The sequence below is a fragment of the Megalobrama amblycephala genome, linkage group LG13, assembly GCF_018812025.1.
Source record: "Megalobrama amblycephala isolate DHTTF-2021 linkage group LG13, ASM1881202v1, whole genome shotgun sequence".
Classification (NCBI taxonomy): domain Eukaryota; kingdom Metazoa; phylum Chordata; class Actinopteri; order Cypriniformes; family Xenocyprididae; genus Megalobrama; species Megalobrama amblycephala.
Genome location: NC_063056.1, coordinates 34,586,633 through 34,602,268, shown reverse-complemented (window position 1 = coordinate 34,602,268; position 15,636 = coordinate 34,586,633). Strand labels below are relative to the sequence as shown.

The 15,636-nt window shown below is 36.8% G+C and overlaps 1 protein-coding gene across 6 annotated transcripts in view; it reads right to left on the bottom strand.

Moving 5' to 3' along the window:
• Positions 1-15,636, bottom strand: part of kcnn3 (potassium intermediate/small conductance calcium-activated channel, subfamily N, member 3) — a 79,320-nt gene that overhangs the window by 8,824 nt on the left and 54,860 nt on the right. For all 6 annotated transcript variants that reach the window (XM_048152754.1, XM_048152756.1, XM_048152755.1 and 3 more), the window contains one exon: positions 6,051-6,161. In XM_048152754.1, coding sequence (XP_048008711.1) covers positions 6,051-6,161 — 111 coding nt within the window. The remainder of the gene's footprint in view (positions 1-6,050; positions 6,162-15,636) is intronic.

Here is a 15,636-nt window from a genome sequence, read left to right as displayed (position 1 = left end):
ATTGAAAAAAGAAAGAAAATCCATCTGAAATTAGAATGATGCCATAGAACCTTTTTGATGGAATACTGGATTGATTTGTTGAATTGTTGAGAAATTATACCAGTCAGCATAATGAAGATATGTGCCACAATAAACAAATTAATACTACAACCACTACTACTACTAATAACCTTTTGTCAATGGTGATCATGCTGGATAATGTATGAGGGTGATATAAGATTAATGATAAACAATCAAAATATACAATTATATGGAATATATTTTTAGAAATAGTGCTTTTCTGTCAGCCCTCACAGCGCTGCCAATCAGGGGCTGGTGCCACCTTAGAACTTAACGGCACCGGTGCTACTGCCTTTAAATGTTAGTCTGGAGCACTGCAGTGGTTCTCAAGGTCAGAAAAGTAATAACAATGTTAAAAGAATGTTGTCTGTGGTATATTTTCACTGCAAAACAACAAGAAATGCTGCAAATATTGCCACAAATTTGAGTCTTTTTAGGCCGCAAAAATCAGAAAAAAGGCCTGGGGAATCCTGGAAGGACTGATTTTAGTATTTTTAACTCTTGACACTTGAAGACCTCCCTGTGCATCGAAAAATCATTTGTGAGGTCTTGAAACAACGAATACTCTGTAAATCTTACATATGGCACCAGAAAAGGGAGAGGGAGAGCAAATAAAGGACAAAATTGAATAAGAAAATCTGCTGAAGAAAAATGAATGAGGAGACTTCAAAGGGGCGCCGCTTCGGTGGAAAGAACAATTACATCCTCTGTGGGCAACGGAGGGATGATAGAACCTTCCCGTTTTTAATAAGCTCCTGATTTGACAGTATTCCTCCACCCATAGGGCAGCACCAGGCTCTTTTTTTAAGTGCTGTGTCTGGATTTAGAACTGCACAGCTCTGATTAATTAACAGTGGTCAGTGTATTTAATAATACAAGAGTAGGAGCTCTGGCCCAACCTCAATGCAGGTCTCATTTATGAGAAAAGCCAGAGATGGGGCAAGTTAGAGAATGAGAGAGGGAGAACAATGATACCAGATATAATTTGGGCAGGGATGGTCATAGCAGATTACAAGTACAAGAATCTGGAATCCAAATAACAATGAAGCAGTATTAAAGTGATTATAAATACTGGGTTCAAAAGAGCTCCAGTGTATCTCCTAAATATACAAACTAGATCATACAAAACATTGACTTAGACAGGACTATTTCTGACTATTTTGGCACCCACTGGAAGATCCTCATTGTCCACATTTTTAAGCACTGATGTGATACTTTTCAAATTATATTCATATGTTACTGAAATTATTCCCCCAACTTGTGTAAGTAATTTTTCTTTTCAGCATGCAGTCCCTTGGCACACTGGTTGTCAAGGTTCAGCATATCTGAGATTTTTTAGAGATGAAAGTTTTGCAGATTTTGAGTGATGAAAATTATTCCAAATATTAGAGTCTTTTGATTGTTTTTCCAAATGTGAACAGAACACTTTATTATATATTTTTGTCCATTTTTTTAAGGACACTATTTTTTAATACCACAGCAAAGCTTTTTTTTTTTTGTTCCCCATATAAAAATAAAACAAGTGATAAAATCTTAAATAATTAAAAAATTAATAAAACTTCTTTAAATTAAATTATAAAATTCAATCATTGTGTACAGTGTCTCAATGTATACGTCACGATCCCAGTTCTGTTTTGTATGGACTCTTGCACCACACTAACTTTGGCACTTCACCCCGGACTACATTTCCCATCATCCATTGCACTGATTACACACACACCTGCAGCCAATAGCCCTGTCCAAATACCCACACTTGCGGTCTTGGCCACTTGAGAGCTTGTGCATGCGTCAGGAAGTAAGTGCGCAAGACTGTCCCATGTCTTAAAAATGCCCAAGTGCAGTGCCCTTAATGCACACTAAACCCACACTACCTTGAATACCGCTTCTGAGTGCTATTCAAGGCAAAGCGTATCCCATCATGCATTATGTTCAGAGCTCACATGCCCCGAAACTGCGAGATGTCAAGGAAAACATTCGACTGTAAGTTAAATTAATTGTATATTACATATAATTTGGTAGTAAAATATTAAGTGTTGCACATTTAGTTGATGCAAAGATGGGTACATCACTTGCAACTGCTTTTTATTACTTAAAGAAGCACCACAATTTTGAAATAGTCTCTTCTGTTAGTTAAATAGCGACCACTGAACAGTCATTTAGAAGTGTATTTTAAAATGCAGAGTACTGAAAATAATAATAATAATAATAATAAAAAAGAAGCTCTGTAAACAGTAAGTGTGTCCCATCGGGTAATCAAAAGTTCTTCACACACTTGCAGTCTTCATGCTCACTTGAGCCAAATACAGGAAATACGTCATGTAAGTAGACAAGTGGTCAAGTGCAAAGACCGCAAATGTGGGTATTTGGACAGGGCTTTTCACACACCCTACATAAGCCATGCACTTCCTCTCTCTCACTGCCGAGTATTGTTTAGTGTTTATGCAGTCCTTGTTTGTGTGTCTAGTTCTAGTCTAAGTCTAGTCTAGTCTTGTTTTCTGATTACCTGCCTGTCTTGGACTTCTCTCTCGCCTTGCCCTTTGGACTGTATTTGCATCTCTCTTGGACTATTGCCTGTTTCCCCTGGATTACTCTTAGCCTAGCCCTCTTGGATATTGTTTGCCACAGAACGACCACGCTTTTATAAAGCTAATAAAGCTTTGCATATGGATCCGCACGCCTCCCGTTGCAGTCCCTCCATCTTTTAACCCTTTCGCACGTAAGTTTTAAATATTCTGGCTGACCCCCCAGCGTGAGTTTTTTAAGGCGACCGTTATTTAGAACGTATCACTTTATGGTTTCCATGGTGACGCGTCATTGCTTGTTATGTGACACACCGCAGCACTGTATGAATGATGATCTGCTTTCATTTAATTTTTCCTTTTTTATTCAAAATATTCACAAATTTGTTAACTATAGCATGAAATATCTAATATTCCGATTGCCAAATATGTGCAAGTGAATGTGTTTTGCTGTTTAAACACCTTTATAACGATCGCGTTAGTTGAGCCATATGAGCGATGGGCACCGCCATGTTAGTTTGCGCCGCACAGAGAATCGGATCTGTTGGATTTATAACCCGTGAATTTATCCACTTCTCCCGAAATACATGAAAGTAAGTGTGCCGGTGAACTGGGGAAGAATAGAGTAAGCTTTTAAGTTACTTTCACAATGTGTATCTGATATGAATTAAACGTGTTGTCAAGTTATAATGGAAAGGGTTGTTATTTCCGCTTCTATAGACATCATTGTGTATTTTACAAACTCTAAATATATTGTTTTGTTAGTACTCATGTGTATTTAAATGTCTGAAACCTGAAATGAACATTATTTGGTTGAAAACACTGCATATATGTGATATATGAAAAGCGCTGCGCGCGTCCGTCTCTGGTTTAGCGCCAGTTAAAGCACGCACGCACATTTGAATTTGGCAGTTGATCACGTAATGCACTGAACGTTCTAATCACACCGGTGTGATCGTACGCTCCTGGGGCCAGACAAGACTGATCACACCGGTGTGATCGTAAGCGTCAAAGGGTTAATCACTTTTGTACCATTTTCAAAAGTGGCAATTTTCAAAACTCTAAGTACTAATCTCTGAACTGACTATTTAAGCATATTTTAAATTGAAAAATCACATCCAGTATATATGTATGCAGTATTTAATTTAAGAAATTGCCTATTTAATTAGCTTCTGTCATCATTTAATCCAGTGGTTCTGAACCTTTATGACTCCAAGACCCCCATTGTCTACAACAATATTCAACGGCCCAATGACTTTTCCAGTTGTTTGTGACTTACTGGATTGAGGATAAGTGTTTTTAAAGATATTTTTGTACTCCCTTTTTATCTGATAAAATATTTTAGAGCTTGGCATAACTAGAAAGTTGTATATTCATTACATGAAATGCAAATTATACGTGGATTTTTAAGTTTTTCTGAATGTACATGACTTTTCTAGCTCCTGAAAGTACCTTATATATTTTTTTAGTAGTTTTACCTTATTTTATTGTTTGTTTTGTCTTATTTTAAATAACATTATACTTGAAGCCACCTTGGAAGTTTGCTGAGGCCCCTGATTGAGAACCACTGATTTAATCGAAAATGCCCTCTTTCTTACAGTATTGCCATACAGCATTTTTTCACATGGCAGTCACTACTAGGTACTGTACAATCAATCAAAGACAAGATGGGACAAGAGGCCGAGAGAAAGAGACTGTCAGAGAGGTCGAAGCAGTTGAAAGTGGACTTCAGAGAGGAGAAGGCAGAGGGCAGGGAACTGTAATGAAGTCTGTAATGAATCATTGTTGATTATGTGGTAAACTGAAGCCTTGCCATTATAACAGCTGCTAGACTAGCTCACATCAATCTACAACTGTCAATTCAATCAGAACATTTCGTTCAAAAAGGAGTACAAGATATGCACTATAGAGGCTTTCGAACCACGAACCAGTTATAGGAACTAGCCACCAGGGCAGTCCCCCGAGAACTAAATGTTCCCCTAGGGCCATTTTCCTGGTTGCATTTGCACCACCAGAAGAGAGATGTCATTTAAACTGAAGGACGATGTGATCGGAGCTGTATTTTGGTTTTGTCTTATCATTGTTTTTCATGTTTGTGGAGTTAGTTCATGGAGTAAGAATTTGTAAACTCTGTTTGAATGGCTTTTTAAAAACAGCGGGAGCCGGTGTTTCGTATGGCATGTGTTTGGCCAATCAACATACACTTACATAACTGGTAGTTTTTATTGTGCTGGGCCTACTCAATTGCCTCAGCTTAACAGGCTGGGCCTACTCTGTACTCCTATTTGAGTAATAGGAACACCTTTTAGGGAGACTAAATTAGCTCCTACTTTAGATTTTAGAGTAGGGTCAGTGTAGGCTCAGCACAAAAAGAACTACCAGTGATGTACGTGCACGTTGATTGGCCGAACGCATGCCATACGAAACACCGGCACCTGCCATTTTTTTCCACTATAAAGAATCTTTTGTGCAATAGAAAGGGTGTTAAAGGTTATCTATGAGATGCCAATAGAAGCCTTTATTTTTAAATGTGTACGGATGATTTGAAACTTGTATCTTGCATTATTTGCTACATTCTGTTTTGTGTTCATTACACAGTAACCTTTAAAAAAATAATTGCATGAAAGAAAACATTTACAACCCACATGAATGCACATTAATTCTTGAAGACTGGCTGTTACAAGTATAATCAGTTCAGAAGAGTTTATTTACCACTTATGAAAAATTGTGAAAATGGTACCGACGTGATTAGAAAACTGGAATACTTTAGAAAGAGCACATTAGCATTTCTATTCAAGGATAGTTTGTGATAAACAATTCTGGCCTGAGAAACCTGTCCATCTTCACTGCACTGTCAGTTCCTCCTGATGAGAAGACGGAGGAACAACATGCACCCTTCCATCCAGTTGAAGGTAAAGCTTTTGTCACCGTGTCTCCACGGCAACAGGTTTGTGAGGTCAAAGTTGCAAGAACATTTTTCTGCTTTTTGTAGAGGTTTGTAACCATAGTAGCGGCAAATTCAATGTATGAGGATGATCGGTGCGCTAACGCTACAGCATTTCTCAATCTCTCTTTCTCTTGTCCCCCAACAGCCTTTTAAGCTGAGGCAATTGAGTAAGCTTGAGGTAATAAACCTAACAAAAAGAGGCTCATTTTCCATCCTCTGTCTTGCTCCCTCACTTGAGGAAGGCATTTACTGTAGCTACTCATCTGAAGAAGCACTCCACAGCTAAAGTGATTTTTTTTTTTTAATCTGTCTTGCAATTATTGATCACCAGCCTTCTAGTCACTAATGTCAGCCATGATGCTGCCTACATATTTGATACAGAGAGCTATTTCTGAGTCCTTCAAGTGCATGAAAAATTAAACAGGACCTACGGAGAAAGAAAACTGGTATTTGTATATGGTGCTCTAAATATAAAGCTGTGCCTATGTGCCCATTTATTGAAGCATGTGTGTAAGTGTGTTTACCCGTTTGGTGAGCTGTGTGTCCATCATAAAGTTGTGCACATGCTTCTCCGCCTTTGTCAGCTCAAGCTTTCTGGCTACCACGGCAACAACCAATGCAGTGCAACCTGCTCCCTGCGAGAGACAAGAGACGGGGTCAAGGTGTGAAAATGCACAGAAGCATAAAAATACTTTATACTTGTATCATTATCAGAGGTCACATGGAGCAACAGGAGAGCATGACTGATAATAAATGATGATTGATAAAGGGAGATTCATGGATGGATCAAGTAAACATTAACCCCAGTTCATGAGAGTATTAGAAAGAGAAAGAAACAAAACAAACACAAAGACGGTGGATGTGAAGTATTTTGAGCAAAACGACATAATTTACTAATATTTCACGCAAAATCAAGAGAAAAAAAATGGAATTATAAAAATGTAAAACAGTTTTAGCACTATTAGGATTTTTGCAGTGTTACATTCTGTGGCGTCATGCAGCTATTTCTTTCAAGAGGAACCAGTGGCATTTCTGTTTACTTGGTGTCCTAGGGGAGTCAAGACACGACCAAAAGAAAAAAGAGGTCTCTAGAGGTACAGTTTTTTTATTCAGTGTGAAAGTTAACCACTTTAAAATCTTAACACACACACAGATATATCTCTGTGTGTGTGTGTGTGTGTGTGTTAAGATTTTAAAGTGGTCATTCAAGTGCTATTAAACCATTCAAGCATAATAAGATGCAAAAAAAATGAACTCAAATCTGTACTTGCATGCTGTCTGTGAAGCGGCTCTCTGTGAACAAACACCCGAAACGCGTGCACAGAAAGCCACTTCAGACAGCACGCCAGCGCCGCAGAGTTCTCTTTTGCGCTTGAACGGAATTCCCATTTTGTTGAGTGTCCTCAGTCTTAAATGAGTTAAAAAGTGTTTTTTGTGCATTTTAGCAAGGCAGGTAAAAATCAGAACTAAATGTGACATTTATTGCAATGGGTTCATGTGAAGATTTTTTTAAGTTCACTTAAAGGGCACCTCTTATGACCTTTTTTACAAGATTTAAAATAAGTCTCTGATGTCCCCAGTATGTATGTGAAGTTTCCGCTCAAAATACCCCACAGATGTCGGCGCCGATAGCCTAGTGGTTAGTGTGCCGACATATGGTGCTAATGCATTCATAGCGACCTGAGTTCGATTCCCGTCTCGAGGTCCTTTGCTGATCCTGCTCCCCTCTCTGCCCAATGCTTTCCTGTCTGCTCTTTACTGTCCTCTCCAAATAAAGGCACAAAAAGCCCATAAATATAACTTTTAAATAAATAAATACCCCACAGATAATTTTTTATAGCATGTTAAAATTGCCACTTTTGGCCTTCATTCATTGTGCTTAGTGAAAAGATGCCACTAAACAAATATTTAAAATATACAATCTTTAAGTTGTTTCTACATTATTTATATATATTATAATAAAAATATAAAACTTTAATGTGCGATTAATCATAATTATTTACAGAAAAATGAAAATTTAATTTAGCTTAGGTAACTTTTATCTCTGGACCACGTTATTGTTAGTTTTATTTACAAAACACAAAATGACCAAAAAAAGTCACAAGCATTACCAGCAGCCCACACTGTAAAAAATCAAAAGTTGAGAAAACTTTAAGGCAAAGTTTAAGGCAACCAGCTGCAGGAGATTTGAGCTTTCTCAACTTGTTGTAAATTGAACTTTTTTCAATTGAACAACATTGAGAAAACTCAAAAATCTCCTGCTGGTTGCCTAAACTTTTAAGTTTTCTCAGCTTAATTTTTTTTTTTTTTTTACAGTGCATACTAATTCTCTAAGTTCTATGTTGTTTAAAAATGCTTTACTAACAGATATCTCAAAAGCATTCATTTTAACATTTAATTAAGGATTTATAAAAATCAAGCTAGTTTTCATTTATTCTGGAAATTGTTCTGGGACCTGGTAACCCTGAAGCTGGAGATCAGTGATCTCCATATGAGATATTCTGCTTAAATGAAAGTGTCATTCAGTCAGTCTGTGTTCTGTCACAAGCTGCTTGCACTGTTTGCTGTGACTAAATCTGTGATCAAATCCTCTCAATCAGGAATGGTGAGAGAATTGCGCTTGGTATGTTTTTCGTCTTCCAACCAAATTTGGGTCTCCGGCCAACAAAGTTTGAATCCCGTCTGGCTAGCGCGTTTCCCATAATGTTACGCATTAAGTCAGTATAGGTGGAGAGTAGGTGGTCTTTTGTGGCTCTTCGACACTATGCTACGAAAGCAATCCGGCCAAATGTGTTTTCGACTACCTCTGTAAGTAGTCGAAAGTGGCCAAGCTAGAAACCTTTTAGATGCCCTTTATTTAGAGGTTTCCACTAGTGATCTGATCAACCAACTCATCTTAAAGGGTTACTTCACCCAAAACTGAAAATTCTGTCATTAATTACTCACCCTCATGTTGTTCTAAGACTTTCATTCATCTTTGGAACACAAATGAAGATCTTTTTGATAGCTTTCTGTCACTCCATAGACAGCCATATGCAACTGAAACTGTGATGCTGCAAAAAGTTCATAAAGAAATCATAAAACTAATCCATATGAATTGAGCGGTTTAGTCCAAATTTTCTGAAGAGATATGATTACTTTATATGATGAACAGATTGAATTTAGGCTTTTATTCACATACAAACATTCATCAACTCACACATCAGTTTTAAATGGAAGGTCAAGCATGATTGCTTGACGTGCAAGAACCAATGAGGTACATTCTCATGTGTTATGCAGCATGTTTGAGCTTCCGGAAGAGGTTTGTTCTCGCGTGTCAAGCAGTTTCGGTTGAGCTTCTGATTAAGTTACCACTCAATTCATATGGATTAGATTTACGATCTCTTTAGGGCTATTTACACTTGAAATAGTTAACCCCGGGTCATTCTAAACCCCTTCTAAAACCCTTTTATTAACTTTTTGAAACGTCAAATTTTCAGTTGCCTAGGCTGTCTATGGAGATCAGATTTCTCTTTATTTGTGTTCAAAAATGAACGAAAGTCTTATAGGTGTGGAACGACATGAGGGTGAGTAATTATTGACAGAATTTTCAATTTTGGGTGAACTAACCTTTTAATACAAGGTGTAAACAGGGCCACAGTGATGAACTATAATAAAATCCAAACATGGATCTGGACTATATTGTTTGCAATTGTGGCTGCTGAATAAATGCACTGTGAAGATACAAAGTCTTTTTTTGTTGTTGTTTTAATAGAAAAACATAAATGTAATTTGGAATTATAGGAATTTCACTGCTTTAATTTTTGAGAGAAGTTTCTTGTTTTACCAGTTTTCATAATGTAGAGTGTGTGTTAATTCATATGATAAATAGCTGATAATGAATCAGGAAACTAGATGAGGTGATGAGGTAAAATAAACCATGTGTATGAGTTGACATTATCTTGATTTGTGCTTGTGAAAGTGCAATAATTCTGATGAAATGTAAAAACAAACCTCTCAAATGATAACAATTGTTGCTATTATAATTTTGAGCAAAATAAGCATTATTATTATAGTCATTATTATAATCATTACAATAGTTTTCATTGACTAAAACTAGACTTAAATGGCCAGACATTTAGGCCCGGTTTCAAAGACAAGGCTTAGATTAAGCCAGGATTATACCTTAGTTCAATTAGGAAATTTAAGTAGCTTTTGAATATGAAAAAAAAAAAAAATATGATAAAATATACTAAATATAATAAAAAACAAAAAAGTACATTTGACGCAGGACTGCGACTAAGACTAAATTAAAAAATAGCTGATGAAATGAATATTATATTTTAATAATATCTCCTTTTAAATTACTGTTCAAAAGTTTGGAGTCGAGGGTAAGATTTTTTTTAAATGTTTTTGAAAGAAGTCATCCTTATGCCCTATGCCCAGGCTGCACTGATTTGATTAAAAAAAAAAAAAAAAAAAACACCAATATAATGAAATATTATTACAATTTAAAATAACATAAATAAAATAATATATTAAATAATGTATTAATAATTAAATTATATATTAAAATGTAATTGATCAAGCTGGATTTTCAGCATCATTACTTGTCTTGTGTCACATGATCCTTCAGAAATCATTCTAATATGCTGATTTGATGCTCAAGAAATATCAATGTTGAAAACAGTTGTGAAAACAGAATTTATTTTGCAACATTATAAATATCTTTACTGTCACTTTAATTGCTTTATTGCTAAATAAAAATATTTGTTAAAAAAAAAACAAATCTTACTGACCCCAAACATTTGAATGAACCATACTGTGGTTCTCTCATTCATGATATGCAAATAAAATAAAACATTTTAAGTACTCACATTGTTGTACTGCGTTTTTTCTAATTTATATAGATAGAAAAATCTGTATGATAATGAGTATGATTTTCATTACTGTATAAAAGTAATGTGAATTTAATCAGAGTAACCAAATATAATTTTAAATAATTTACATTTAAAAAATGTTTTGACACTGGGAAGAAATGTGACCCTGACCTGAGATTCTTGAGATTCATCCATGTACTGAATTAGACTAGGAATCATTAACAGTGTAGACATCACTGGAGAGACTAGTATGATACAAAAAAACAAACAAAAACACACACACAAAGGTTTACTCCCATTTACACATCACAGACGTGTAAACTGAAGATATCACCAGTGACTACACCGAAGTGGTAGAGGTACACAGAGCAAAAGAGCCTGATGCAGGTTGAGGGAAAATGAAGAAATAAGCCCATTTAGAGGTGAAGAGGTGGAGTGAGGAAGACAGGGAGAGGGGAATACAATTTCAGATCAAGGGGAGAGAAACACAATAGCTTGAATGCAGAAAGAGAAGAGGTCTGGAAAAAAAGATGGAGTGTAAAGTGACAAGAAGAGGAGGGGAAGTGTTAATGAGGTCAGAGAACTACTAATAAGAAATGAATTGGAATTAAAAAGTGACTAATGAAAGTGTGTGTGCTTCCTATGACTGTGTATGTGGCGTATAGTGTATGTGTGTGTGTGTGTGTGTGTGTGTGTGTGTGTGTGAGAGAGAGACGCTAATGGAATGTTTTTAAACCCACTTGTAGGACTTACAGTAGAGAAATGTACAGCCCAAAAATACTCTAGAGCCATTTCACAAGACATAAAAATAAAACAAAAAAGCCCATTTTCTAGAAGCACTTTTGTTGCCCATATTCACCACTTAATAAAATATGACGACCATGCATGGAAAACCCCTCTAGGACATTGACAAAATGTGCATGTGTGTTTCCATATGGCAACTTGTATAAAACTATTCCCAGACAAAGAAAACAAAACAAAACATTAATCTCTTAAAGTGACAAAAGAGTGTCACAATGATCCATTTATCTGCAAACGTCCTCCATTGCAGTTTATAGTTTGCCTCTTTCCAGATCTGACGGTTATTGATATCATGAGAAAATAAGAAAAACCACCTGGCCTCAGACCAAAATATATCCCCCTGGTTTCACAGACAAGGCTTAAACCTAGTCCCAGACTAAAATGCATGTTTGAGCTGTTTTAACTGAAAGCACCTAGCACAGACATATCTTAAAATATGTCAGTGCCATTGTTTTGTCTCAAGATGCACACCAGTAATGTTTTTTTCTAAGGCATGTTTATAAAAGCTATTTAAACATCCTAATTTAACTAAGGCCTAATCTAAGCCCTGTCTGTGAAACTAGGCCATTGTGTTAGAGCTCTAGTTTAAAACGCAGAATCTTCACTGTTATGATGTGAGACACAACTATAACAATCCTTTATCCTTAAGCTAGTGTTTAAATGAGAAAGCAAGTTTTTCAAGACACTATGACCATAGATAATGTTGTCCATTCCACATCTACATATGCAAACAGGACAGACAGGTGCTTGTTGCATCCCCAAATCCTCGAGCTGCACCAAGCGACTGGCAAACTAAAGCCCTGCCCAAACACTCCCGTTCCCGCAGGGCAGTGGTACAGTCTAACAGAGTTGGCCTTCGATGTTGTCATAGCAACAAGTCCCATAATTCTGCCTATAGAAAGTCATTACAATCACTCTCAGTATAGTAAAAGAAATCACATCCAACACTCTTCCTCTCCCTTTCTCTCTCTCTCCTTCTAGAATTCCTATTCTGTTGCATTTCATCTCTTCAGCAGCTCAAAAACAGAAGGAACACAATCGGTTTGAAACATTATCTGCCCTTTACATACTTAAGAATGTGACAAAATATCAGTGTTATCTGGGTCAATGACATTGTTATTATTCATATTCTATATTTTTTGGTCGGATCTCATAAATATTCAAAACATATTAAAAAATGCAGTTCAAACATACAATGACTTGAATACACCTGTTCTGTGATAAGCAGGTTTTTAATTAAAATTCATTTTGGGGAGCACAGAGCCAAAAATGTCAAGATGATACAACTCTCCTGATATCATAATTAAGAAAAAAGCCTTACTGAGCAGCTTGGCATATTTTCATGTCAACATTTTGGAAATTGTGTTTAAAATGTTACTTTTCAAAGGGGGTGTATTCATTTATGCTGAGCACTGTATATACGCACACACATATATATGTATGTATATATATATATATATACACATATACACACACACACACACATATACATACAGGGGTTGGACAATGAAACAAACAGCTGGTTTTAGACCACAATAATTTATTATTATGGTGTAGGGCCTCCTTTTGTGGCCAATACAGCATCAATTTGTCTTGGGAATGACAGATACAAGTACTTCGCAGTGGCCAGAGGGATTTTGAGCCCCTCAAAAATACAACAATGTGACTCAAAAACATTTAGATCTGGTGACTGTGCAGGCCATGGGAGATGTTCAAGTTCAATTTCATGTTCATCAGACCATTCTGTCACAAGTCTTGCTGTATGTATTTGTGCATTATCATGCTGGTACACAGCACCCCCTTTAGGGTACAATGTTTGAACCATTAGGTGCACATGGTTCTCCAGAATGGTTCGGTAGTCCTTGGCAGTGACACGGCCATCAAGCACAGTTGGGAATGCCATGATATTGCATGATATTCCAAACCATCACTGATCCACCCCCATGCTTCACTCTAGGCACGCAACAGCCTGGCCGCAACAGCATCTTTGGGGATTCTATATACCGTAACAGCGAAGGTGAAGGTGGACTCATTAGAGAACAATACATGTTTCACATTGTCCACAGCCCAAGATTTGCACTGTTGGCACCAATGAAACCAACACTTGGCACGAGTGACCAAAGGTTTGGCTATAGCAGCCCGACCATGAATATTGACTCTGTGGAGCTCCCAACGAACAGTTTTGGTGGAAACGGGAGACTCGAGGTACGCATTTAATTCTGCAGTGATTTGGGCAGCTGTGGTTTTATGTTTTTTGGATAAAATTAAACTAGAGTTTTAAAGCACCCCTATTATGCTATTTTAAAGGTTCCTAATTTTGTTTCGGAGGTCACCACATTGGTGTACCGCTTACAGCATGTTTCAGAAACGAAACGCCTATTACCATAACTGAACGTCAGCTCCGGGCCTCCGGAGTCTTCCTAAAGCTCAGCGATTGTACACAGTGTAAAGACAGTAATGATGCCGTCGATTTCACCATTATAATCTGAGTGTGAATCCGTTGATGAAACATTGGAAGGACTGGTTATTCAACCTGAACCTCCATCGCAAGGACGACTTGAGCAGGACGTTTCTCAGTGATACGCTACTCAATACATTATGAGATACCTCTATCAGCATTAGCAAGCGTATGTCCATCAACAAACCGATGAGTATATTTTTTTTCCAAATGTGGGAACTATATCATTAACTGTATCAATAACAGTGCATACCTTAGCTGAGCACTAACATGAATGACTGATGTAACATTAAAGTTTGTAAAACAAATCTTGCTCCATCCTTTATCATTACTCAAAGTAATAATAACAACAGACAATCTGCATTAATTGACACCGTTTTAGGTAGTCTTGACATGTACACAACATGAACCAGCAGCTGGTAGCTTCAGTGTTCGAGGGCGGGTCAAAGTAGACGTTGTTCGCGGACAGCCAACAAAGACCATATGCGAGCATTATGCAAATGTGAGAAGTGAGAAGTGAGACTGGAATTCCTGACGACTCGTTTAGGCAGTTCAGAGTCGATTCTTTCTTTTGGGAGACAATAACTTTATTTATAGAGCACTTTCGACTTTACAACTTTGCAGATGTTTAAATTCACAGACAGCTATATTACACACTGCGTGAAAGGGTATATGTGAAAAAGCAAAATAGGGGCACTTTAAAAGATGTTTCCATTTCTTTATCATGGACACACTTATTTGTCATTGATACAGCTGCTATGTTATTGTATGTGTTTGTGTATGTACAATCGAGAGAGAGATCAAGATCAAAAAACTCCCAAAACTAAAATAAACTGAAAAAGAACCGTCACATCAAGTTAACCACGCTTCTTCTCTGTAGTTCCTCTGGTAGGATATTTAGAGACACAGAAACTGACAGCATGTGAACAGGAAGAACAAATGCTCCAAACAGAACAACAGAGAGAGGAGAGAAATGAGAGAAAGTGACCTTTACTAACAGATATTTACATCTGTGTAGCGTCTGGACCAATCAGACACACAATTATTCATTATATTTAATGAATAATCCAGAAAATTCTCCCGACAAAGTTCCCATCCCCCAAAACTGCAACTAACATCCCAAATTAACCTAACACACAGGCAGAACCAGGTGTCCTGTTACAGAACACAGGAAAACTGATAAGAACTTTTTTACAATAAGAAAGAATTTGCAGAGACTTGTGACTCTGACTTAATTCTTGTTGAGAAGGACAAATAAACCCTTTTAATTCTATATATTCTATATATAGGTGCTGGTCATATAATTAGAATATCATCAAAAGGTTGATTTATTTCACTAATTCCATTCAGAAAGTGAAACTTGTATATTATATTCATTCATTACACACAGACTGATATATTTCAAATGTTTATTTCTTTTAATTTTGATGATTATAACTGATTATAATCAGGGCCGTCTGAAGGAATTTGGGGGCCCCAAGCAAAATGGACATGGAGGCCCCCCCGACCCCCCGCACGCATGAAAAGCCTACAGGAACCACAGCATAGCCACACAGTTTAAGTTCACCCACACTTTATATAAATAAAAAAGGTTTACAGTGCAAATACTGCTGTTGCATATACTGTGCATAAATAAAAAAGGTTTACAGTGCAAATACTGCTGTTGCATATACTGTGCATAAATAAAAAAGGTTTACAGTGCAAATACTGCTGTTGCATATACTGTGCATAAATAAAAAAGGTTTATTTTTTCCTGAGATTTGCCTGTCCAACGTTGTTTTCGTTTATTTTTTTCATGTTTTTAATGGCTAAATGGTTATATTTTGCCCGGTTTAATTGTGTTTATTGCTATGCCATATTTTATTTTGTTGTAGCCATACAGATGAAGTTAATACACTTAAAATTCCAGTTATGGACAACAAAAACAAAGAAATTTCAAGTTTTTCAACTTCGAATCTCTTGTCTTCAGTTTCTGGCCTCCTAATGATGTGA